This window comes from Dipodomys ordii, unplaced genomic scaffold (assembly GCF_000151885.1).
Source record: "Dipodomys ordii isolate 6190 unplaced genomic scaffold, Dord_2.0 Scaffold193, whole genome shotgun sequence".
Taxonomy (NCBI): Eukaryota; Metazoa; Chordata; class Mammalia; order Rodentia; family Heteromyidae; genus Dipodomys; species Dipodomys ordii.
The window spans coordinates 1,290,394-1,316,438 of record NW_012267409.1 but is presented as its reverse complement, the minus strand read 5'-3'; the positions used below and the strand labels follow the sequence as shown (position 1 = coordinate 1,316,438).

Here is a 26,045-nt window from a genome sequence, read left to right as displayed (position 1 = left end):
CAGGCCCAGAATTCAAGCCCCACGACCGACAAAAAAAAAAAAAAAAGTTTTGTCTTTTTAAGATTTTGTGAAAATAATAAATAGTGTCATTTATTTGGAGGGAAAAGTTTTCGGCTTCAGCTCAGTAATAAAACTAGAAAAGATTCAAAAACAGTATGCCAGAGATGTATATTAAATATTATAAATATAAATATATACAGTACATGTATATTTTTATATTTTATGTAAATTTAAATACATACATTACCAGTAGTGGGGCTTGAACTCAGGGCTTGGGCATTGTACCTGAGCTTTTCTGCTCAAGGCTAGCATTCTACCATGTTTAGCCACAGTGCCACTTCTGTGTTGGGAGTGGTTAAGCCTCTCATGAACTTTCCTGCCTGGTCTGGCTTCGAACCATGATCCTGATATCAGCCCCCTGCATAGCTAGGATTACAGGCATGACCAGTGCGGGCATAAATACATATGTATATTTAATATCTACAAAATTGGGCTAGACCTGGTAATGCATGCTTGTAATCTAAGATACTCAAGAGGCAGGATTCCCAATTTTGGGCTAGCTCAGGCTACACAGTGTTACCCTATCTTAAAAACAAACAGCCTAACAAACACATATATTTTGAAGCTAGGTGCTAAGCATGTGTTGACTTACTTTTTTTAAGGGAAGTAATTTTCTCTGTATGTTTTGTCATTGAATTTTCTATCATAAAAGGGAAGAAATGTTAAAAATAAAATATGAGATTAACAAAGCGTCTCAGTTTAAGTGGGATATTCTAACTCCAGCAGCAGAAGACAATCACAGAAGAGAAGGCTTGCATTTGATTAAACACAGTGATCCATCAGAAATTAGCTATTTGAACGTTAACAGTCACAGCTTTAGAGATAAAGTCAATGAACTGGTTCTCACTATTCTTTTTCTTTTTTTTTTGTCAGCTGTGGGGCCTAAACTCTGGGTGTGGGTGCTGTCCCAAGCACTCTACTTGAGCTACAGCGCCACTTCCAGTTTTTTTCTGCTTATGTGGTGCTGAGGAATCGAACTCATGGCCTCATGCATGCAAGGCAAGTACTCTACAACTGAACCACTTTCCCAAGCCCCATATTTTTATTTTTGAAAATAAATTTACTTCTGAGTAAAAAATAAAAATAATTTGTAGAAAGATGAGTACTTCAGAGATTCAAATTAGTGTCACTTTTGTGTTCAAGTCCTTGGTAATGTGGGAGGAGGGGGAAGGATGGCTAACACATCCCATGTTTGGGTTTTATAAAAAGCTAGAAACAATTCTATCATCTGTTTTTGTCTTGTGTTGCTTACATTATCATACGGCTTGTTATTGTCATTTTAGCTACTGACAGGAAAACTTTACCTTGCTAATAATGAAGTGCTCATTTTGAGGTTGAGACAGAAACAGGAAACAGAAACATAATACAAGTAACTGACCCAGAAGGCACTGTGGTTCACAGACAAGCCCCCATTCTCTTGAATATAAAACTCAATAGTTGAGTTAGCAGAGCGCTGTACCACAGGTGCTAGAGGTTCGTATGTCAGAATGTGTGCACATGTATGTACATCTCAACTCCAGTTCCTAGATCTCTGGATTTTCCTGGCTTAGTGCTGAAAGAGGACACTGATTCTCCATGATCGAATTCTGCATTCATGTGAACTGAGAGACGAGGAAGGAGAGTAGCTGAGGCTATAATAAGGTATGTTCTGCCGTCTCAGCTATAAAGAGACTTCCTATACAGCACAGTACTGGTAATAAAGGAGTTCACAATGCCCCCACAGATGTGGGGACGGGGGGAGAGGAGGGCGGGGGGGGAGGGCACTGACAAAGGAGGCCATTCCGCCGCGCGGCTCTGACAGTTACCATTTGGCAGATGTGAGCTGCATCTCGATGGGCTTATCCCTCTGCAACATCTTCACAAAGATCTGCGGCAACAACTCTCCATCAACCAACACTGGAAATGACACAAACAGCAGCAATGAGGGCAACGCTCAAAATGCACAAAGTGGGTGAAGTAAATCATGAAGGGGCCATGGAAAGTTCCAGCCTACCGTTTACCAGAGTCATTGATACCTGGGGGTTTTCAAAAGCTAACACGGAGAAGCATTTCAGTGCTTGCATTCGAACCTGTAAAGAACAATTGGACAAACAGAAGGTAGGCTAACTTTAATTCTTCCAATATGACTTTAAGGTTAGCTCCTCTCTTGAAGAAATAATTACTTAATTCTGCTTAAAATACTGAGGATGGGCTGAGGGCACAGCTCCAGGCTACAGTGTTTGCCTTGTGTGTTTGAGGGCCTGGGTTCAATCGCTAACACTGGGGGGAAAAAAATGAACTAAACTGAACGAAGGCATGGGGAATCACAGTACCACCCGTGTATTTGAAGAGCAGAATAAGAGCCAAAATTAATGTTTTAATAAAACACTATCATATAAAATACATTTCTTAGATTTTTACATATTTTTTTCTTTAGATTTTTAAATATCTTAATAGGCTTAATAGCAAGTGGCAAGCTCTCTCAAGTGGATGCTTCTATTTCTTCTAAACCCAAATCAGAAATGTGAAGGGAGGCAAATTAAAAGAAGGAAAAAAAAAAGTTCTCTTTCCAATGTACTGGGTAGAGAAGGGAAAGCACACAGGGCGAGAGAGCGCTCCTACAGCTGTAAGAACGCTATGGTCTGGGCTGGTGCAGGGCCCAGTCTCTTGACTCCCATGAAAGTACAAGGTGCCCAAGGGCCGTGCTGTTTCCACCAAAGCACCTCACCCTCACTTCCGAGGCGGAGCCTTCACATAACCTCAGGCTGCCTGCAGGCACCCGGAGGAGGAGGGGAGGGACCTGGGCATGAAGAAGACTCGCCCCTCATCTGACCAGTGCCCTGCAGCACTAGCAGGTGCCCAGAGGGGGAAGCAGACTCTGCTAATGCAATGTGACTAGGCGCAAACCTTCCCATGAGCTCCACCTTCCCAGCCTCTGAGTCTTAGGATGTGTGGCGGGAAGGAGGAGAGATGGAGGAGGAGCCCAGAAAAGCACAGGGAGCAACTGCTTCCTGCTGTGCAAGTACTGCTAGGTTCTGGGTCACTACATGTGACCTTCCCTGCCAGCAGCTCCATTCCAGCTGGCTCTTCCCCATTCCTACCGCGGGGAGCCCTGGGAGTCACAAGGAGAAAGGCTGAGGTGGGCAGGCCCTACAAACTGAACTGGATTCAATGCGAGTAAGAAACAAACCTGGCTTCCTCTCTGTTCTGCCACATGGGCTTCTAACAGGACAGAACAAGATCAGCCCAGAATTTGCTACCACGGACTGGATGGGCAACCCTGAGTGGCCGGTGTTAAGTCAATGCCAGACAGTAAGTTGTGGGGCTGCAGAGAAGCCAGGAAAAAAAAGAAAGAAAGAAGGAAATGTGCAGGCCGGGTGCTGGTGGCTCATGCCTGTAATCCTAGTCAGGATGCTGAGATCTGAGGACTGCGGTTGAAAGCCAGGCCTGGCAGGCAAGTCTGTGAGACTCTTATCTCCAATGAACCACCAGAAAAGCACAAGTGGTGCTGTGGCTCAAAGTGATAGAGCGCTTGCCTTGAACAAAAAGAACTCAGGAGCAGTGCCCAGAGCCTGGGGGTTCCAGCCCCATGACTGACAAAAACTAACACCCCCAAACCCCTAGTGATGTGCAGACTTTGATCTTCAGTCAAAATATGAAACAACACATTGTTCAATGCAGATGTATGCTGCAAGTTTAAGTTGCTGTGGCCCCATAAATGTTTGAAGTATAAGCTCTTGTGTCTTCACTGCTCCAGGCAGCCGCAGCTTCTAGTACATTCTAGAAAGTACCTGCTGAAGCAGAAGATTCAGTACTGAAGCCGAAATCAAGGAGATATGAAAATACCATGCAATCAATGAAAAGCAAAAGCAATGCAAAGAACAGCATCTTGAGAAGATGGAGAGGAAGGGGCACATTTAAAAAACAAACAAACAAACAAACACAAAAACACAGTCTCTAGGTGAGCCAGCACTCTGTAACAGTTCCTGATAAAGCACTCCTGACCCACCTCCATCATGAAGTGGGACAACGTGGGGGCCTCTGTCTCTACAACCAAAACCAGGGGAGAAAAAAAAATCTGGCCATGAGTTTTGCCATCTTACTTTGTAGGAGAGTGAGGTGAGTAGGTGAGCAATGTTCTGAACTGCGCCGTGGTTAAATAAAATTGTTTGATGATCTGGCCCCTGTAAGAAGAAGGGAGAATACAACACGTTAACCAAAGTCATGTTTCGTTCCATGAAGAAAGACTGCATTTATGACTGCATAGAGTTCTCAGTTACCCCTAGAAAAAGTCAACCCCAAAAGAGCAGAGTGGACCTTGTTTTAGTCCTGAAGGGGAGAGCAGGAGGCCGAGAAGCTAGTCCTCGGCAGTCACTGCACAGAGCCCATTGGAGCCAGAGTGCTGTGAACTCGGCGCTTCATGGGCACAACCCGGCCCTAGGCCTGGGAGACCAGACAGCGGTGCTGCCATTCTTCGAACTGGAGTCTGATGGGCTTCGTCAGAGAGATCGCGAACCAACTGCAAGAGACCCTCACCAACCACACCACACCCGGACATTCAGGCCTACAACACTCTGTAACTATGATGGGAATGTGCTTCTTCTCACTTTTCCTTCGAAAATAGGTACTTCTTAGAATAGGAAGTTATGGAGGTAGGAAAATAAAAATATTTTATTTTTCATCAACTATTCTGTACTCATCAATGTCACAACGATCTTCCAAGTGGCAGAAGTGAAGTGTTCATGTAAAGCTTTAATGGTGCCACAATTCTAATGTATTTTATGGCCAATCTCATTCAAGGCATCCATGAGAAGTCTACTGAAGCCAGGGCAGGGAAGATGTCAAATGACTTTAATCAGAAGAGAACAAAACATACCATGAAAAGGCAGGCTAGTTATCTGGCCAGGAAACTCTGTTGAGACTCTTAGCTCCAATTAATCAGCAAAAAGAAGTTCGAAGTAGAGCTGTGGCTCAAGTGGGAGAGTGCCAGCCTTGAGCAAAAGAGCTCAGGATCGTGCCTAGGTCCTGAGTTCAAGACTGGCATACACACATACCTACAATTGCACTTGTATATGTACTCTCATCTCTGGAAGAACACAGAAACAAGGCACGTATCTCAGAACAACATGTAAGATCTCCCATTATGGAGAACACTGGTATGGTTCTTACTTTGCAGCAGTGTGAGAAGATCTGACAGATATACTCCTGGGTGTAGCGGGACCTGCTCAGCAGCGCCATGAGGTGTGGTATTACTGTGGCATCCTGGAGAGGACAGTAACGAGGAACTTAGGTACTGCGCATACACCCTTCGTAGGTATACTTCAACTCATATCTTATGGGCAGTCAAACAAGTCTGTTTAGGGGATGAGGTGAAGGGAAAATAAGATGGCCATCTGCTCATGCAAAAACCAAGGAAAAGGTTTCAATATTCATCCTTGAAACCAATAAAAGTAATTCTCCCTTCCCATAATCAGCCTATGTTCTTACAATAAAGTACCATCACTGTAGTAAGACTCATCAGAATCAGTGCTGAAATGGAGGTGACCGCTACGATAGGGAAGGTAAGCAGCATATAAGGAAGAACTACTGTGTAGAAATAAAACTTGACAATTTTCATCTTGAGGTGCTTTGGTAAGTGCCAGTAATGACTACAGTCTCTCACAATGACTGTAGCTGTCTATTTTCAATCTGCATTAGTCAAGATAATTTAGAGGATTAGTCCTTCTTACTTAAAGCCCCAAACCGGCCCACTGTTGACACAGGGTGGCCTAGGAAAAAAACCAAAGCCTTCCCAAGGATCCCCTAGGAGTTTCCTTTTATTTACCCTACAGAAGAAAGGACAGGGCGAAAGGGAGTTTTAGCCTGAACCACAGATGGCAAAGGAGACTTGCAACCAGCATCCCAGACCACGCCTGTCCTCCACCCATGCAGACGCCCAGAAGCTGTTTAGCAAACCTTGCCCTGTGGTTTGAGAAAGGATCTAAGTCTACATCCTAACTAGCTGTGGAACAAGACTGATCCTTCTAGTCCACAGGCCCTCACAGAAGACAAGAGGACAAGAAAAGAATGCCCCACGTATGCAAAAGCTACTGAGTGGAAAAGACAGAAGGCATCTCATCCCATGTGCTGTCATAAGCAGAGAGAAAGAAAAAAACTTAGGAAACCTCAAAAGTCAGTCAGGTAGTCAGTGCTCAGAAGGCAGAGAAGATGACAGAGCAGTTCCTCCGGCAGAAAGCAGGGAGGCAGGGACAACCACACAGCAGGCAACTGAGAGGCGGGCGGAAGACTCCCAGTGCTCCCAGCACCTGCCCCTCCTGTTCCCCATAGCTCTCTCATGCGTCTGCACGCATTTCCACAGCTCCATCCCAGTTCACACACGCTCCCTTCTCTGTCAACTGAGCTGAGGTATCCGCAGTTCACAGATGACTAAATAAGACTAAGAACAGTTACGTAACTGCCCAAAGTTACCCATCCAATAATGAGGACTTCAAACTACAAGTCCTGCCCATTTCTGACTAGATAGCCTCATCTCTAGTGACAGTCTACAGCTGGCCTGAGCACACTCTAACCCAGTCGTGAGCACTGAAACATGGCGGTTCTCAGGCCATCCCACACCACCCAACCCTTGTTAGGATTCTCCAGTGTCTCCAGGGAATAAAAAGGGACATGGCCTGTAATTTAGATGATCTCATTGTCTAAATTTAACCTCTCGGGGGCTTTATTAGTCTCATTTAAAAAAATAAAATGAAATAAAAGCCACGCGCCAGTGGTTCACGCCTATCATCCTAGCTACCCAGGAGGCTAAGATCTGAGGATCGCGGTTCAAAGCCAGCCAGGGCAGGAAAGGCCATGAGACTCTTATCTCCAATAAACTACTCAGAAAACCGAAGTGGTGCTGTGGCTCAAGTGGTAGAGCGCTCACCTTGAGCTGAAGAGCTAAGGGACAGCGCCCAGGCCCAGAGTTCAAACCCCATGACCAACAAAAAAAAAAAATGTTCAATTGGCCTAGATTAGAGAGTCTTCCAAGTTACGCACTATAACCCATTGGTAGGATAAGGATGGGTCTGGAGCAGTTAGAAAAAGCAAGTGAAAGGTGACGGATGGCCGACGCACAGCGAGCTCACCGCATAGAGCAGCTCCTCGGGCGTGACGGGGCTGGTGAAGATGGTGCGGAGGCATCGGAGGCACGCTTCGATGAACTTCAGGTCTGGAGACAACAGTCCTGCGAGCAGAGCCGACGCGTGAGGCTCACCTCTCCCCGGGTGACTCGCTACGACTCGACAAGCCCACTCTGACCTTTCTGCGGCTTCCCTTACCCACCTTGCAGTAAGGCAGGGATGATATGGCAGTCCAGGAGAGACTTGACGTTGTTCTCAGTGCCCATCGCGAGACTTCCTAACACCACCGCGCATTCTGCCTTCAGCTCTGTGCTTGAAGCTTCTTGCTGAAGCAAATACAACAATCTACAAAGAAGGAGATTGGGAAAGAGATGAGAAAACCAGAATTAATGCGATAAAGCAACACAAGATAGGAGATTAACATTACCTCCCCCAGGGGGGAAAACATGGCTGGCTGCACTCATCAGACCCTCTGTAGATACTCAGCTATTTCTACTACCTGGTCAGGCACCAGTGGCTCAAGGCTGTAATCCTAGCTACTCAGGAAGCTGAGATCTGAGGATCATGGTTCAACGCCCAGCCCAGTCAGAGAAGTCCCCGTGTCCAATCAACCACTTAAAAACTGGAAGTGGACCTGTGGCTCAAAGTTGTACAAAAAGCTCAGGGGCAGTGCCACAACTGAAAAAAAGAGAAGCATCTGAAAAGATCTAGATCTTTTTTTTTTTTTTTCATTTTCAACAAAAGAGCTTAACAGGGTGTACACCTGAAGTCGTGTACAGTGGTGTCAGTGGAAACAGTGCCATAGCCACACTGCCTGCTTCTCCCTCCCCAGGGGAGTCCCTCAGAATGCAAAGACTCTCACTGCCAAGTTCTGTCGGGTCTTAACTTCAAAGTGGAAATGGAGCCTAAGTCCACACCGGTAGTGATGAGACTGCAGAGCTGAGGCCCCGAGAAGCTCTTCAAGCAAGGAAAGCTCTCTAACTCTCCCGTGTAGGGAATGAGAAAATCCTCCCATTTCTGCTCCAGTCCAGCTTATCAAATTAGTCCTACTCCCCAAATCCCAGCCCTCCACAACTTAGGACAAGTTCAGAATAACACTCCAGCATTCTGACCTTACATGTGTGCACCATCCATGCACGTCTACATATAACATGTGAGCTTTTTGCATAGTTTGAAAGAAGACAGTTTTTCAATAGAGTACTTGTCCAGTATGTGACAGGGAGCCTAGCTTCTCGTCAAGTTTTATAGCGAGAATGATGGAAGGGGAACACGGGTCAGAAAGCGTTGAACGCATAATTTGACATGTTGAATTGAAACCCTTTGTGCAACTATTTAAATATAATGTAACAATTAGTTTATTAAATTATTAGAGATAGAACAGAATATTTAGCTGTCTATCCATCCAGAGAATATGTATATAAAATAAATCTAAATCCTCAGAAAGGGGAGGAGGGTCAATAATATTCCTGAATTCCTAGAGTATTAATAGAATCATTTCTTTCTTTTTTTTGCCAGTCTTGGGGCTTGAACTCAGGAGCCTGGGCCTTGTCCCAAGCTTCTTTCACTCAAGGCTAGCACTCTACTACTTGAACCAGAGCACCACTTCTGGCCTTCTCTATGTATGTGGAGGAACCCAGGGCTTCATGCATTGCTAGGCGAGCACTCTACCACTAAGCCACATTCCCAGCCCCATTCCTGAGCTTCATTTGCTCAAGTCTAGCACTCTACCATTTGAGCCACTTCTGCTTTTTGGTGGTTAATTGGAGATAACAGTCTCATGGACTTTACTGCCCTGGCTAGCTTTGAACGTCAATCTTCAGACCTCAGCCTCCTGAGCACCTGGGAATACAGGTATGAGCCACCTATGCCCAGCCACAATCATTTCTCATTCTACTTGCTGGCATGTGTATGTACATATACAACACATATTACAACCATATGATATAGATAGGCTATATATACAGATTTCCTTAAAGATAATCCAGATACTTCAAAGTGTATCTTTTTTTTTTGGGGGGGGGTCTGGTGGTGGGGCCCGAACTCTGGGCCTGGGCGCTGTCCCTCAGCTCTTCAGCTCAAGGGGAGCACTCTACCACTTGAGCCACAGCGCCACTTCCGGCTTTTTTCTTTTTTCTTATGTGGTGCTGAGGAATCGAACCCAAGGCCTCAGGCATGCAAGGCAAGCGCTCTACCACTGAGCCACCTTCCCAGCCCCAAAGCGTATCTTTTAAATAAAAGGATTTATTTTAAAAATAGGAAAGACAATACAAAATCAAAGGAGCATTCTGACTGGCAGTTAGGAGCTGCATTAGGAACTTAGGAAGAATGGCAGAAAGGAAGTTAGAAGCAAACAGACCTTGGGACAGCTCCTAAAACGATGAGGTTGGCTTTCTGCTTGTTGTTTCCAATGACAGCATTTTTCATGTCTCTGAATGAAGGGAAAGAAAAGAGGATGACGTATACTGACACAACACATTGTAGAGAGAGGGATTCACTCCACTTGCATGCCACATCTTGGATTGGCAAATGTGGAGCATTGACCACCTGGTGTGTGACAGGGAAGGGACAGTGCTAGGCGCTCAGTGACCAGAGGTGCGTGCGTGCTTGCGTGCATGCGTGTGTGAATGACAGCTATGTGGAGAGGGAGAGCAACTACTGAGTTGGTGTAGGGAGGCCCAGTGTCCTGAACATAAAGAAGTACAGAGCACCTTCAACACCCAATGCAAACCAGCAGCCTTTGAACATATGGGACTTGTTTCAGGGGATACTCCGCCTACTTTTCCTCTCTTTCTGACTTTAGTCAGACGACTTCCTGTGATTCCCTTTTATCTGCTTTACTGCCTTTGAGGTTTGTTCTGCTGGTTTTGTTTTTTCAATGGCTGCCTTCGGATTTCAGGGCATCATTTAATGAATTGGGACTTTCTCATGGAGCCACACTGGCCAACGGGGCCTGCAGGGCGCTTCCATCTCCCCGCCTTTCTTTGGGCTGCTAGGAGGGTCTCAAACTTTATTTGTCCACTGGTTAGAAACAACAGAGTACATTGTACTAGTTTGGCTTTACGCAGCCAAGTATATTTTAGGCAGATTAAACTATTTTAAACATTTTCACTGTTCTATATTGGCCAGTATGTTTATTCTAGCCACATGGGGCTCTTTAGCTTTCAGGGAGAAAACTACAGTAAGAGTACCTACGCTCACAATGGGAGAAACATCAACCCCACACCTCCTAACACCTAAAAAATCCTCTCCTCATTGGTCAGATCTGCTGAATCCCGGACACGGCACTTCCCTTCCCTGCGGATGCTGCTTTCCTTCCCAGCCTCACAGCTAGTCCTTTATGCTCCCTTCTTCCCTTTCTCTTATGGCTTCTTTCTGTCTGTTCCAAATGCAGTCCATTCGTTTACCTAGCAGCTACCTACTCATAGTCTACGTTGTGCCAGGTGCCACCGTGGGTACTCTAATCTAGAACTCTCAGCTCGTTTTTCCCCGGTCTCCTCCTCATTCTTCCTAAACTGAAACAAGGTGTCTGTCCCATGATCCCATTCCAAACATTGGAAATAGGAATAAATTGTTTTTATAGACAAAAAAATACACCCCCCCAACCAATTTACCAGCTCTCTTGATAGCAGTTTACAAAAAAAAAAAAAGATAGGAAGAAGGTAGCCAACCTGCTAAAAAGTTAAATGCAGACTGAAGAAAACACAATTAGTAACATGTACCTTGCAGCTGGGTGCTAGTGGCACATACCTGTCATCCTAACAACTAAGGAGGCTGAGATCTGAGGATCACAGTTCAAAGCCAGCCCAGGCAAGGAAATCTGCAAGATTCTTATCTCCAATTAATCACCAAAAAGCCAGAAGTGGAGGTGTGGCTCAAGGGTAGAGCACTAGCCTTGAGCTGAAAAAGCTCAGGAACAACATCCAGGCCCTGAGTTCAAATTCAGAACCAGAAGGGAAAAAAAAGAATTCTTGCTTTGGCTTTAACAAGTTAAGCTGCCTATGATAGAGAGCAAATAAATTCCATTCAGTGTTACAAGGGGAGGATAGTAGATCACTTCTATGAACAAGCTAAAACTAAAAGAGAAAATAATCATAATTCTCCAGGGCTCTAGCAAATCTAAAGACAGTGTAGTCTGTCTGTCTGTCCCTCCCTCCATCACACATCTGTCATCCTCATCCTCACATCTGAGCTTACATCACTGTTACATCCTCCAGAAAGATGACCACCTCACCTCCGGCTTCTCTGTGAAAATACACCTGTCACTTTGTTACAACCGAAGTCTGCTGCCCTTTAAAGGCAAGAAAAGTAAATCTGACCTAGAAGTATCAGAGAAATTCCTACCAATGGATCATTACTTGTCGTGATTCTAGAAAATGTGCCACAGAGAAATACGCACCTTTTTTTTTTTAATTTTACTCTTTATTTTAATAATATCTCAGAAAGTGATTTTGAAAGATTACAAGGTACTGTGTCTTCTTTTTTTTTTTTTGGTCCTGTCATGGGGCCTGAACTCTGGGCCTGGGTGCTGTCCCTCAGCTCTTCAGCTCAAGGCTAGCGCTCTACCACTTGAGCCACAGCTCCACTTCCGACTTTTTTCTTTTTGCTTATGTGGTGCTGAGGAATGAAACCCCGGGCCTCAGGCATGCAAGGCAAGCGCTCTACCACTGAGCCACCTTCCCAGCCCATACACACCTTTGTAAAAGGCAAACTCAACCATCACACAAGACAGGAGCACAGCAAAACTAAGTGAGACCGCTGTGTAATTACCTTTAACTTTACAATACACTATCATCCTCACCACAGCCCTGAAGAGCATCAACCCTGCTGGGGCAGACGAGGAGGGCACGGCTAGCTGTGGAGGCGCTTTCAGAACCCGTATTCACTGACAGCCAATCCTCTGAAGCCACAGCTACTATACTAGATGATTATTCCATTACCTTCAACACATCAGGCCTTACAATAAACTTGACAGAAAATGACATTTAGTAGATTCATTTGCTTTTCTCTTTATATATGTGTGTCTTTTAGTCAGACACGTTTTCCCCAGATCAAAGGAACACAATCTCACAATCTCTTCCTTTTTTTTTTTGTTGGTTGTGGGACTTGAACTCTGGGCCTGGGCGCTGTCCCTCAGCTCTTCAGCTCAAGGCAACAGCTCTACCATTTGAGCCACAGCGCCACTTCCTGCTTTTTCTGTGCATATGGTACTGGGGAATGGAACCCAGGGCCTTATGCATGCTAGACAAGCACTCTACCACTGAGCCACCTTCCCAGCCCAAGAACAAATCTCTTGCCAATCAACTTGAATGTCAGGGGAAGGGGATGCTCTAGTTAAATTACTGCAATTCAACCATTTGATTTTGAGCTCAGCACAGTACTAGGCACTGGAAAGCATACAGAAACGCCGTTCACAGGACCTGTTCTGAAGTATTCACAGTCTTCTTAGAGAGACAGAGGCAACACAATGTAAGGCAGGGCTGGGTTATCACAAAGCAGTCACAAGACTAAGAAACCAGATGCTAAGTGACCCAGACAGATTTCTATGGCAAAGGTAAAGAACCAACACAATCCCAGGAAAGTAGATGCAGAGGGAAAAGCAGAATACAGCCCATTTTCTGAGCAATGCGAGGATCCTGGACTACCTACCCAGCCCAAGGAAGTGAATGTGCTTTCCATCAAAAACCCAAGTCAACTTACAGATTTACTGTTTACTTGTACACTATGTTTACTTTTACTATATACACTAAGTGCAAGGGAAAAAGGCTTGGAAATTGACAGTAATTTAGTTCATTCTTATAAATTACAATGTGATACGTATACTTGGAGCATAAATAATTTTAGATACAGTTCTGATCTGTATCAAAACAAATCACAAAATGCTGTAAATATTTAAGTCTTTCTACAGTATCTATGGTTCCTTAATAAAGAGAACAGCTGGGCGCTGGTGTCTCAAGGCCTGTCATCCCAGCTACTCAGGAGGCTGATATTTGAGGATTCTGGTTCAAAGCCAGCCTGGGCAGGAAAGTCCATGAGATCATATCTCCAATAAACCACTCAGAAAACTGGAAATGGCACTGTGGCTCAAGTGATGGCGCATTTTCCTTGAGCTGAAGAGCTGACAGGCTGCACCCAGGCCCAGAGTTCAAGCCCCATGACCAATACATAAACAAACAAACAAACAAACAATTAATTTGGGGGCTTAAAGGCATGGCTCAAGTGGTAGAGAGCACAAAATCCTAGTACTAGCAAAACCACAACAAAACAATACAAAACAAAGAGGACAATTTTGAAAATTAAACCCTGGCTCAGAAATTAGGGTGTTTATTATAAAACTACTTTATAATATAAGATTCCATATCAATTTACATTTTCCAAAATCAAAGTGTAGAGTAGCTACATTAATAAGTACCCAAGCACCCGAACACTTTTTTTTTTCTTTTCAGTTGTGGGGCCTGAACTCTGGGCCTGGACGCTGTCCCTCAGCTGTTCAGCTCATGCCTAGCACTCTACCACTTGAGCCACAGTGCCGGAAGGGCTTTTTCTGCTTATGTGGTGCTGAGGAATCGAACCCAGGGCCTCATGCATGCAAGGCAAGCGCTCTACCACTAAGTCACTTTCCCAGCACCCACTTTTTGAGGCCTATTATTCTTTAACTCTACCCAATAATGTCTAATGAACATCAAAAAATATATTAGAACATTATGGAATAATGAGAAGTCTACAGATATAAAAAAGGCATATACTAAAATACATAAATACATAGCTACTTGTGGTATTCACAATACTACACTTATACACACCCAGATTGCTAGTGTATTTAAGCAAGAATTACAGAAACTTGATGTAATAAATTCTAGATAACCCTGCCTCTCTTTTAACCATAGTTCTCTGAGCAGATCTGGTTTAGAACATACTGTTTTAAATAAGCAGGACTCAAACTGTTACATCTGGTGTTAAATGTTCTTTGTATGTATTTATTGTGTATATTTATTAGAAGAATAACAAATTTTTGGTAGCACTAGGGTTTGAACTCAGGACCTCCCATTAATTGGCTTGCTTACTCAGCTCAAGACTGCTTGAGTTGGGCCTTCTGCTGGTTATTTAGAGATGGAGTCTGATGGAATTTTCTCCCCAGGCTAGTCTCAAACTGTAATTCTCAGATTTCAGTCTCCTGAGTAGTTATGATTACAGGTGTGAGCCACTAGCACCCAAAAAGGAAATAAGTTTTTAGGATATTAACCAAGAATTATGTTAAAACTATTTAACTTAAAAATTTCAAAAAGGGGGGCTGGGAAGGTGGCTCAGTGGTAGAGCGCTTGCCTTGCATGCATGAGGCCCTGGGTTCGATTCCCCAGCACCACATAAGCAAAAAGAAAAAAGCCGGAAGTGGCGCTATGGCTCAAGTGGTAGAGTGCTAGCCTTGAGCTGAAGAGCTGAGGGACAGCGCCCAGGCCCAGAGTTCAGGCCCCATGACCAGACCCCCCCCCAAAAAAAAAAAGTTTCAAAAAGCCTCATGCTTTGTGATAGGAAGCTCAGGCAGGAAGGTATATGTCCATAGTCTATTGAAATCTTGGGCACTTCATTTTCTAGAATCAGAAAAACAAAATAATTATTATGAAACCAACCTCTTCAGTAGATTAAAATTCCCACCCCCCCCCCCTTTATTTTTTTGGTGCCAGTCCTAGCCAGGGCTTGAACTCAGGGCCTGGGCGCTGTCCTTGAGATTCTTTTGCTCAAGGCTAGCACTCTATCACTAGAGACTCAGCACCACTTCTGGCTTTTTGTGCTTAACTAGAGATAAGAATCTCACAGACTTTCCTGACTTTGGAGCTTTCAGCAAGTCAGAAGACCTATGGACAAAGCAGCTTAGCTTTGCCATGGTTGAGCTAGAGTAAATATAAGATACTATGTGGCTGGCAATATTAACTAATACTGGAAGAGAGGAAAGGGACCAGCTTGCTCAAATCTGCTCACGACCCTGCTCTGTGCTCCCCTGTCCCAGAACAGCTCAGGCCTTTAGTCCTGTGTGTTTCCCAGACCTAAGCTAGACAGCCTCTTTACAACTCTCGTGTGAATTGTAGCTGGGGTGCTGAATGGCAAAAGGAGGGACAAGTCACCTTTGCGTCTCATGGTTTCCTATCTGTCCGGCTTTATTTGTGTAAAGTATAAGCCCCTCCAGTAGTTGCTTTAAAATGTTTCCTCTTACTAAAGACGTGGAAATTTTGGAGAAAAGGGCATGTAGGTTATTAAGAGTTTATCTAAATTTCTAATGACTGACTGCTTTCTCAATTCTGGTATTTCAGACATCATGTAGAAATCTAATAACAATTGGCGGGTTAACTAGAAATAAAGCAAAACAAAAGCAAAAACAAAAAGAACTAACAAGATTTACCAGCTTATTCTCCCCCTTGGCTTTCCGGTTACAAAACTGCAATTTTATTCTCTTCTTTTGTGGCTATTGAAAGCAGCAAAAGCATTCTCCAAAGGAAATTCTTTTATTTATTTTTTTAATGTGAAACAAGTATTCTGGGGGCGGGAGTGGGAGGGTGGCAGGGAAGAAGCTAATCAATCAGGTCAGCTACAACTATCCAACAGACAAATCTTTTATAATAAAATACGAAAAGGCTCTTTCCAAAAAGAAGCCAAAGGGAGGAAAAGAGTTTTAGCCCTGCATTTACAGTAGTAGGTAGCAGATTAAAACAAAACAAGCAAGACTTTTTGAAAGACTCTTAAATACATACTACTTACATGACACCTTGTAGAACTTTCTGGGGATCAGGGTCAAATAGCCTGTCAACATAGTGGCGACTGCTAGCTGTTACTTCCTAGAAAGTAGGGGAGAAATGATGACATCTGAAGCCATGCGTATCAAAATTCATAGCCCCACCCCCAACAGCAACCAGCTACATCATCTACCTAAAGGAAGGTGCATAGATTCCTACTGAACACTTCTTACTGCCTTCTCCTCTCTGTCTGGAATATGCAGGCAAGGGGTTTCTTTCTTGAAAGAACTGCAAACGGCAGTGTTCCCTTCAAGATGTCAAAGATCAGTATTTTTTTTCCAAGAGCACCCCATATCAAAAAAAAACAAAGTCCATGGAATTACTGCAAATATTGAAACTGAAACTGGCAGAAGAGTTTAGGAAATTAACATAGTTACAAAGTACAAAACTTTGTTCATTTAAAAGCTAAAGGGGAAAAATACTAAGGGTATTTCTGTAGCTACTTTGCTAATTAATTTTGAGAAAAGCTTGGGAAGCATGACAAATGGCATGTTGGAGAAGAAAGAAGACACCAAATCCCATTGGAACTCACTCTGGGGAATCCGGGCAGATAGTCTCCCTAGACTTAGGAAGCATACAAGTCACATATGTATAAGTATTTTAATATAGAGAAATATAAGCTCAGTGCTGGTGACTCATGCCAGAAGTCCAAGCTGCTCAGGAGACTGAGAGCTGAGGATCTCAGCTGAAGCCAGCTTAAGCAGGAAAGTTCCAAGAGACTAATGAAGAAAGAAAGAAAGAAAAGAAAGAAAGAAGGAAAGAAAGGAAGGAAGGAAGAAAGAGAGAGAGAGAAAGAAAGAGAGAGGGGGGAAGGAGGGAGGGAGGAAGGAACGGAGGGAGGGAGGGAAGGAAGGAAGAGAGAGGGAGGGAGAAACAGACAGACAGACAGACAGACAGAAAGAAAGACAGAAAGAAAGGAAGGAAGGAAGCTGGAAGTAGAGCCATGGCTCAAGTGGGAGAACACTAGCTTTGAGAAAATTAAAAAAAAAACAGCTCAGGGACAGTCCAGGCTCTAAGTTCAAGGCCCAAGACTACACCAAAGAGAGAAAGGGGGGTGGGGGGAGGGCATGCGCACACACACAGACCCATAGACACACAGACACACACGGGAAGGCGGGGATAATTGATGTGACTTCCGTTTAGTATATACAGAGGATGGAGAATTTGTCCCTTGAACTGACTCAGAAAAAAATAAAAACTTCAGTAATAGAGTTGTCACACTTCTGTAAAGGAAAGCAATTCAGAAATGGGCTGATTAAAGGTCCAACAGAGCTATCTATCTAGTCTAAACTAGATGAGGCTGGGTAAGTTGGAGAGTTAGAACAGAAAGAGTAACTGGAGCCAGGTAGCGCGTACCTATAATCCTAGCAATTGGGGGGTGGGGGTGGGGAGGGGTGAGGCAGAAGGATCTCAAGAAATTCAAGGCCAGATGGTTAAACTATGTCTTCAAAAATGAAATACTAAAAACAAAACAAAACAAAGCAAAACAAGGGAGATACCTCCTTTTACTTGTATTTTGGGGTTATGGTTATTTGTTTACTTGGATGGCTAGCTCTTTTATATTTAGTTTCAATGTTGCATTATTTAAAACAAAGAGAATACACTAAAGCACCAGAGGAGAAGGCTTTGTTGCCCACTTGCTTTCAGAAGTGGGCTGGAATATGCTCATACATTGCCACCCGTTAGCCATAAATCATCACCAACAGGAAGTAACTTTTCCAGCGTAGTCGGTAGAAGATGGAACACCAGCTTGAAACTCGGAGTTACAAAACAGTAGCTTTGGAGAACTACAAACTCTCGATTCGTGGCAATGAAGGGAACCCAAATGAGCATTATGCTTTCCTTTTACACCCTCACTGGCATCTCAATTACTTTACCACTTCCAATATGAACCCCATGTATGAAAACCCAACAGTAGAAGGAAACAAATCACTGTACCCACTACAGACCACTAAAGCACAAGGTCGTTTTCTTAACAGAACCGAATCAGAGTTGGAAGGACTCTTTCCAATTCCTTGCTGTGCAAACACATCCTCTGATGATCTTCATCCAGAGGTCAGATCATTAAATCTTAAAGGCCACAAGCAACAACACAAACATATCATGAAGCAATATACATCAAGAGCAAAAGAAGCTAGGTACAGCAGAGGGGTGTGTGCGTGTGTGTAGGGTGTGTAGGGTGTGTGTGTGTAGAGGGTGTGTGTGCAGAGGGGTGTGTGTGTGTGTGTGTGTGTGTGTGTGTGTGTGTGTTCTGGGCTTGTCAAACTCTTAGCCTCTCTTCTCTTTGGTGGTGGATCCTGGTTTTACTTCTCCCTCTTTTCCGTTCCACAGCTCTACATCTCTAGCCTCTCAGTGTGGTTAGCAATCATGAAAAGGCTGAAAGACACGTGTCTGAACAGCAACCCTGCTGCTCTGCATCTGGCTCGTGGATGCCATTAGCGCTGGGATGACAAGCAGAGCAGGCCCAATGTTTCTTCCTACTGACTGTGCGCGCTCTTCTGTGTCCCCTGCTAGTATTGGAAAACACAAGTCTGCCCAAGACCAAGGCAGCACTGAGGAGGAGTCACTAGCTGGGAGAAGTCAGGGAGGAAGGCTTCGCAGCAAGGAGAGTGACACCAGGAAGGACAGGGAAAAACAAACAAGCCAATGTTAGGATCTCAGCCCCAGGACATGTAAACCAACATGCTTACACATCCGCAAGTGTATCTGCTGCTGGCTGTGCAGAAGAAGGGCACACACCTCCAAAGAGAAGACAGCTCAGGAAAGCCAGGGCCAGCAAGCACCTCTCACAAGCCTGATGCAGCCAAGTGAGGCTACTTGGGTGCCACTGTGGTGTTGTGCCAGCCCACAGTTTAAGTTAGCTTAGTGCTCAACACTGAGATTGCGCAACAGAGAGACCCCTTGCCAACTCTCCCGGTACACTTTGGGAGTGATATTGGGCCCGCTGCCTTGTGACTAAAAAGGCTTTATTTGCTCAGACTCTTAACAGGCAGCAATAGCCTATGGCCTTGGAGCTATCCATGGTGCTTGGGCCTGATCTGGCCGCTGCCACTGGCTTTCCTATCATAGTGCCCCGCTAAGGGGCTACCTGACGCACCATCTGCACTGCAATAATCACCATCAGGAGCCACTTCATACCCAGGGCCCCCCCCCACACCATCTGTTAACACAAAGCCCTGTCTGTGGGCGTGACATCTTCATGGGAGATGGCTAGCATATTCTGAACCAAAAAAAAAAAATGAAGGGTCTTGAGAACCAAACCCCACACAACACCTTGTATGAATCTTTAAGATACTTTGATTCCCGTCCTCCTATGACTTAAAATTGTGTTTTGGCTCAGCATATGCTGATGACAGACACCAGGACAAGTTAAAGGTATTATTCAGAACTAATGCTGGGATTCAAGTACCCACAGCTCCTTCAAGTTATATATGTTTGTTCTGATGAAGAGGATGTGGAGCGGCATACCCGGGAAAGGCTAAGAACCAGTTATCTATAAATGTGTCAGCAGACGAGACCACATACATGGCCAAAGAGAGAAAACTTCTGGGTGCCATGCCCGATCAAGACAATGCTCATGGCTCTTCCTTTCCCTTGGTCTTCTTATCCCATCAGTCATCATGCACATTCAAGCTGAATAAAAAAAATTTGAACCCTCCTCCCTGACCAGGGCAAAAGATGCTAATATTCTGTAATAATTTTCCCGGTGGCAAGCATCGCCAAATATTAACAGGTCCCATGGACTGGAAATGCTTTTATATCACAATTTATTTTCCAATATAAAGCACACTCTTACTATCCTCCTTCCCAAATACCCCTGTTATGAATATACCAAAGAACCTAATTTAGTTCTTTATTCTTTTCAGTTTATGGAATGATGTCAAAATGATAAGGTTGAGGAGCACTCCTGCAAAGCTGACCTCCAGTGGAATGCCTTTCATTCCTATTCAAATGGTCCAGAGATCCTGGCAGGGTTCGGTGATAGCGGCTTCGCTCTGACTACCAGAAGGAAACAGGAATTTTGTTTTTGTCGAATAATACCCTCACATGGCAGATGGTATTGTGAAACAACCGCCAACTCAGAAATCGCAAAGATACAAGCCACAGGCTGGGGATGTGGTCAGTGGTAAAGCACTCAGACAGTGCATCTGAAGCCCTGGGTTTATATTTACATACTGAGTATTTTAAAATTTAAAGACTCAATATACAGGCCTTTCTGATTCTTCATAGTTCAAGAGCCTTCCTCAATACTGGGTGTCTGAATCTAGGTGGTGATTTTACTTTAAAGACACAAGAGGCCCTGAAGCACACAATAAGCACCCCGGATTCTTCAGATCCTGCCACTGAAGAGAAGGAAGTTCCTCTCCTGACTAACTCATGACCACCTGCTGATGTACGCTGTGCTTAGTGGTAGGGTAAACTAATACACATTTTTAAAGGTGCTCAACAGATTTCATTCTGTATTTATGATTAAAAGCCAAGGCTGAAGCAGACTTGGGTTTGTCAGTTGCCTACGTAAGAGAGCAAATCAATATGAAACAATAGGCAAAGCAAGAACCCAAAGAACTCAAGTTCTATCTGGATTCTGAATAGCCTGTAGTTCTAATGGCTGCTTGTCAAAAAAAAAAAAAAAAAAAAAGAGCAGACTGGCATTTGGAAGACTGTAGAGAAGGCGGTTTATTTAGCCTGACCTGTCTATATCAGCCTACAATGTGATCAAAGGCATATTTACCTTGACACTCTCACACCAAACTCAATCCTCTTAACAAGGTCTTGCTTGCACGGGCATAAATTTTCAGTTTGTTAAGTCTAATTTTCTTTTTAAAAATAGGTCTAATAATTCTTCACCAAATGGAAGATTCTGTGGATTTTTTCCAGTTTTATTCTAAAAATTTCACATTTTACAATAAAATCTATCACTCACTTTAAGCTACTTTTTGTGTAAGGTACAAGGTTGAGATCAAAGCTCTTTGGGGAGCAGTAATCCTCGCTACTCAGAAGGCTGAGATCTGAGGATCACAGAGCAAAGTCAGCCCAAGCTGGAACTCTTATCTCCAGATAATCACCCAAAAGCCAGACATAGAGGCATGATTAAAGTGATACAGCATCAGCTTTGAGAGAAAACGCTAAGGGGGAGATACAGGATCAGCTTTGAGAGAAAACGCTAAGGGGGAGCATGAGACCCCAAGTTAAAACTCCAGTACTGGAACAAAAACAAAACACAACGAGGTTTTGTAGGGGAGAGAGTACAAACCCCAAATCTTACTCTACCACTGAACTATACCTGCAGAACTAAGGTATTTTGTTGTTTTTGGTGGTACTACATTACTAGGATGGTATGCTAAGACCTAGCCACGCTTCCAGCCCTATTTTGCACTATTTTTAGGCTAGGGCCTTGCTTAGCACCCAGGAGAGTACCTGAGCAGCAATCCACTAACTTTCAGGCTTTCCCATGAGCCTAGGAACACAGCTGTGTGTCTAGTTTCTTACTGGTGAAGATGAAGTCTCATGGACTTTCCTACTTGGGCTGGCTACAAACCACGACCCCGCCTCCCAAGAATCTTAGGATGACAGGTGTGAGCCCCTGCACCGAGCTCTGGGGTGGGGAGGGAGAGGTCTCACAAACTTTTCTACTGGGGCTGGATGCAAACCACAAGCCTCCCATTCTCAGTCTCCTCCTGTTCTCAGTACCCTGAGTCCCTGGGATTTCGGCACCAGCCACTAGCGCCCGGTCATCCATGTTCTTGTCTAACCTAGATTTAAGAGGATGGAACAATAAGCTATACATCTGGAGAAAGTACTTGCCAATACCCATTGGTGTTCATATATACAGCTTTCAACAGTCAGCAATTAAAATGAACAGTCCAATTTGGAAGTGGGCCAAAAGATAGGAAGAAATATTTCACCAGAGAACGTACAGATGGCAAATAGGCAATGGAAAGGTTTTTGAACATTACTAACTACTAGAGAAATAAATGCCAAGATGAGCTGGTGTCACACACCTGTTAGACCAGTTAACATGAAACATCACCACAGCACTGGAGAGGATGCAGAGAAGCTGGGTATCTTGACTGTTACCAGTGGGAATGTACAATGGTACCGCCACTCTGGAGAAGTTCATCAGATCCTTTGCACACTGAGCACACACTAACCGTGTGCCCTGCAAACTATACTTCTAGGCTCTACATGACTGCTCACAGCTGCTTATAATGGCCCAAATAGCAAACAACCACAATGTCCAATAGATGAATGATTAAACTGGCATACGATGGGGTCCCATTCCATATGAGGGATGCTACTCAGCAACAACGATGGAACACACAAACACACCACTGATAGCACAAATACCACCCGTGCATGTGGTAACCTGGACATATTTCAAGAGCACTATGCTAAGTGACAAAAGCCAATAACAAAAAGCCCCGTTATATGATCCGGTATATGTAACATCATAGAAAATAGAACTATAGATGTGGACAGCAGGTCTGTAGTTGTCAGGGGTTAATGATGGTCAAGGGGTAGAGAGGGTAGGTGTGACTAGAGTATAAAGAAGTATTGGAGCCGGGCGCTGGTGGCTCACGCCTGTAACCCTCACTATTCAGGAGGCTGAGATCTGAGGGTCGCGGTTCAAAGCCAGCCTGGGCAGGAAAAGCCATGAAACTACCAGAAAACCAGAAGTGGTGCTTTGGTTCAAGTAGTAGAGAGCTCACCTAGAGCTGAGGGACAGCGCCCAGGCCCAGGATTCAGGCCCCATGACAAAAAAAAAAAAAGAGGTGTTGGAAGGAGATCTCGTTGGGGGCAGGGGATGATAATGGTATAGTTTTCTACCTGGAATGGAGGTGGTCCATCCATGATGGACAGAAGGTGCGCATGCTTACCCCAGTGGCTGAGTTCAGATACTGTACTGTTATAGAAGATGGAACCCATGGGGGAAACACCCAAGAAGTACACGTGAAGCTCTTCGTGAGCTCTTTGCTACTTCCAAAGGATCTATACTTCTTTCCAAACATAAAACAACCTGAAGTCTACAGAACCTGGGAAAACTTACAAATCTGTTGAAAGGGGTGAGGTTGTAATGCTGAACGCAAACCAGACAGAAAGAGAGAGAGATCACGGGGTTATCCACAAAGAGTTGGAGGAGGCCCAACTCCCAAAGCAGACAGTCCAACCAAGCATCAAGTACCTAGTATTGGTAGGACACAAGAGTTTAGGAAAGGCCAACAGATCACTTCCGAGGTAACTTACTCTCTAAGATAAGGCAGAATAATTATACACAGCCCTGAAAAAAACAGGGCCCTTTGCCTGGAAGTCTCATCTGTCTTTTCTTGGGCTCCCAGCTAAATGCCTTTTTTTTTGGCGGGGGGGACAGGGGGTCCGGTTGTGGGGCCTGAACTCTGGGCCTGGGCACTGTCCCTCAGCTCTTCAGCTCAAGGCAAGTGCTCTACCACTTGAGCCACATCGCCACTTCCGGCTTTTTTTCTTTTTGCTTATGTGGTGCTAGGGAATCGAACCCAGGGCCTCAGGCATGCAAGGCAAGCACTCTACCACTGAGCCACCTTCCCAGCTCCTCAATGCCTCTTTTTGAGTGAAAACCTCCCTATTTCTGTAGGACTGTTGGATGTGAATTCTCCTTACCCTGATACTAACATCTCCAAGAAGACCTACTGTGTACCTGTCTAATACCATGCCTGGCAAAAATGCCCAAAGCTCCACATACATTAGAGGAAGAAAACCTGTTACACAAAGTTGTAATTCACACCACAGACAGCAGCCAGTAAGTTACTGCAGTTTGGAAGAACCCAATGATCAACTTCAACCTGAGAAGGCAGTTTCTCTGAGAAAGATGATTCAAGGACAGAATGAAGAATCTTAAGTTCAAAACTAAACACAAGCAAGGTGTGGTGGTCCACACCTGTGATCACAGCACTTGGGAAGGTAAGGCAGGAGAAGCGAGAGTTGGAGGCCAGTTTGAGCTACAGGGTGAAATCTCTTCTCAAAAGACAAACACACAAGAAACTATTCACTACTTTAAGAAACCCACTAAAGATTGAGGCTGGGCACTGTGGTAGTTGGAGCCTGTAACCCTAGCTACTCATGAGATCAGGAGGATAGTGGTTTGAGGTCAGCAGGCAAAAAGTTAGTGAGATCCCCTATCAGTGAAATGTGCCGGTGTGGCAATACGCCTGTAATCCCAACTGCAGTATAAAGTATAGGTAAGAAGATCACTGCCTGAGACCAGCTCTGGGCAAAAATGTAAAGTAAAAGTATAAAGGGGGAGGGGGTGGGGCCTGGAGGCATGGCTCAAATGGTAGTACCTGCTTGGCAAGTAGAAAGCCCCAAGTTCAACTACCTCCTCTCCAGGCGAATAAATAAATAACAACAACAATCATAATAATAATTCAGAGGAGTGATTATCCCAAAACGTTTTTAGGAAAGTTACTGTAGAAATGGATTTGAAACAAGTACAACAGGAGAAAAAAATAATGAAAGTCAGACATGAAGAATGCCTATAGTCCCAGAGACCTGACAGGCTGAGTAAGAAGGATCAGCTCATAAGGTGAAGGTCAAAGAATAGAGGTTAAAAAAAAAAAAAAAAGCCGGGCGCTGGTGGCTCATGCCTGTCATCCTAGCTACTCAGGAGGCTGAGATCTGAGGATCACAGTTCAAAGCCAGCCGGGGCAGGAGAGACCGTGAGACTCCTATCTCCAATAAACCACCAGAAAGCCGGAAGTGGCGCTGTAGCTCAAGTGGTAGAGCGCTCGCCTTGAGCTGAAGAGCTGAGGGATAGCGCCCAGGCCCAGAGTTCAAGACCCAGGGCCGACAAAAAAAAAAAGGCAGGCTGGGAAGGTGGCTTAGCAGTCAAGTGCTCACCTAGCAGGCATGAAGCCCTGGGTTCAATTCCTCAGTACCATATACACAGAAAAAGCTGGAAGTGGTGCTGTGGCTCAAGTAGTAGAGTGCTGGCCTTGAGCAAGAGAAGCTCAGAGACAGTGCCCAGGCTCTGAGTTCAGGCCCCAGGACTAACCAAAAGAAAAAAAGATCAACTGATAGACAGATAAACACACTTCCAATGAGATTAGAGCTAAAGCAAATTCTAATGGAAAATCTGAAATTTTTGAATAAAATATGGGGATACTATTTACTAAAAAAAGTGAAGTGAGTAACAAACTTAATTGAAAGGCAATCAGGGTTAGAGGCTAGTCCAGGCAAATAATTAGCAAAGCTCTCTCTCAACAAGTAATAAGCCAAGTGTGGTGGTGCACAACCATGATCTAACTAGGCAGAAGACACATGTAGAAAGAAACCATGAGTTCAAGCCCCAAGACCTGCATAAAACTAAAAAAAAAAAAAAAAAAAATAGATTTTCACTTTGTTGACACCTGCAGCATTTTCAAGGCCACGGTTGCTACATGGCTCCAGGGCTTTCAGATGGGTGTGCTTGTGGGAGAAGAGAAACCAGCTGCAGTTACCTGACACATCACCCATAATCCAACCACCCTCTCCACCGTCAGAGCGCCTGCCTGTCTCTTCCTTTCTTATTTCCAACACCCGCCAATGGACCATTAGTAAAAAACGGACCATGAGGAGTCCGGACAGCTAAAACTTGCTGCTGTCATCTCCCAACAACTTTCACTATGGGTCCTGGTCCTTTTCAAAGGTAACAGTGAAAGAGGCAAAGTGGTCTTCCTGTTTAGCTGAGGAAGGGAGGGAAGAGAGGAAGGAAGGGAGGTTGGTTAACAACTATTACTTCTTGCCGGACAGATACGTTCCTTCTTCTTTCACTAGTGGGGTTTGGGGGGGGGGACAGGGACTGGCAGGCTTTGTCCATCCCTTTTAATAAGAGAAAAAAGGAAGAAGTACATGAAGATGAAGCTTAGAAAGGAAGAAAAGAGAAATGGAAGGAGAGGAGGGGGAAAAAAAAAGTGGATAACCAGGTAGACAAGGAACATATCTTTTAAAACTCCACGGAAGTCAAAGAAAGATTTCCAGAGACTACGTCCACTTGGAAGAGGGGTGGCATCTACATCTCCAAGAAGCTGGGGGCGGGGAGGAGGGCTGTCTGGTGGGTGAAATGGGGTGGGATGGGGTGAGGTGGGGATGGGGT

The 26,045-nt window shown here is 44.5% G+C and overlaps 1 protein-coding gene across 2 annotated transcripts in view; it reads right to left on the bottom strand.

Moving 5' to 3' along the window:
• Armc8 (armadillo repeat containing 8) overlaps positions 1–15,981 on the bottom strand; it is a 39,536-nt gene extending 23,555 nt beyond the window's left edge. The window contains exons 1-8 of one of the 2 annotated variants that reach the window (XM_013034691.1): positions 15,906–15,981; positions 9,514–9,585; positions 7,360–7,502; positions 7,164–7,261; positions 5,209–5,301; positions 4,143–4,223; positions 2,054–2,129; positions 1,866–1,956 (exon numbers count right to left, since the gene is read on the bottom strand). In XM_013034691.1, coding sequence (XP_012890145.1) covers positions 1,866–1,956; positions 2,054–2,129; positions 4,143–4,223; positions 5,209–5,301; positions 7,164–7,261; positions 7,360–7,502; positions 9,514–9,581 — 650 coding nt within the window. In that variant the 5' untranslated portion in view covers positions 9,582–9,585; positions 15,906–15,981. The remainder of the gene's footprint in view (positions 1–1,865; positions 1,957–2,053; positions 2,130–4,142; positions 4,224–5,208; positions 5,302–7,163; positions 7,262–7,359; positions 7,503–9,513; positions 9,586–15,905) is intronic. The other variant, XM_013034690.1, reaches the window with a different exon arrangement.
• Between the last annotated feature and the right edge of the window lie 10,064 nt (positions 15,982–26,045).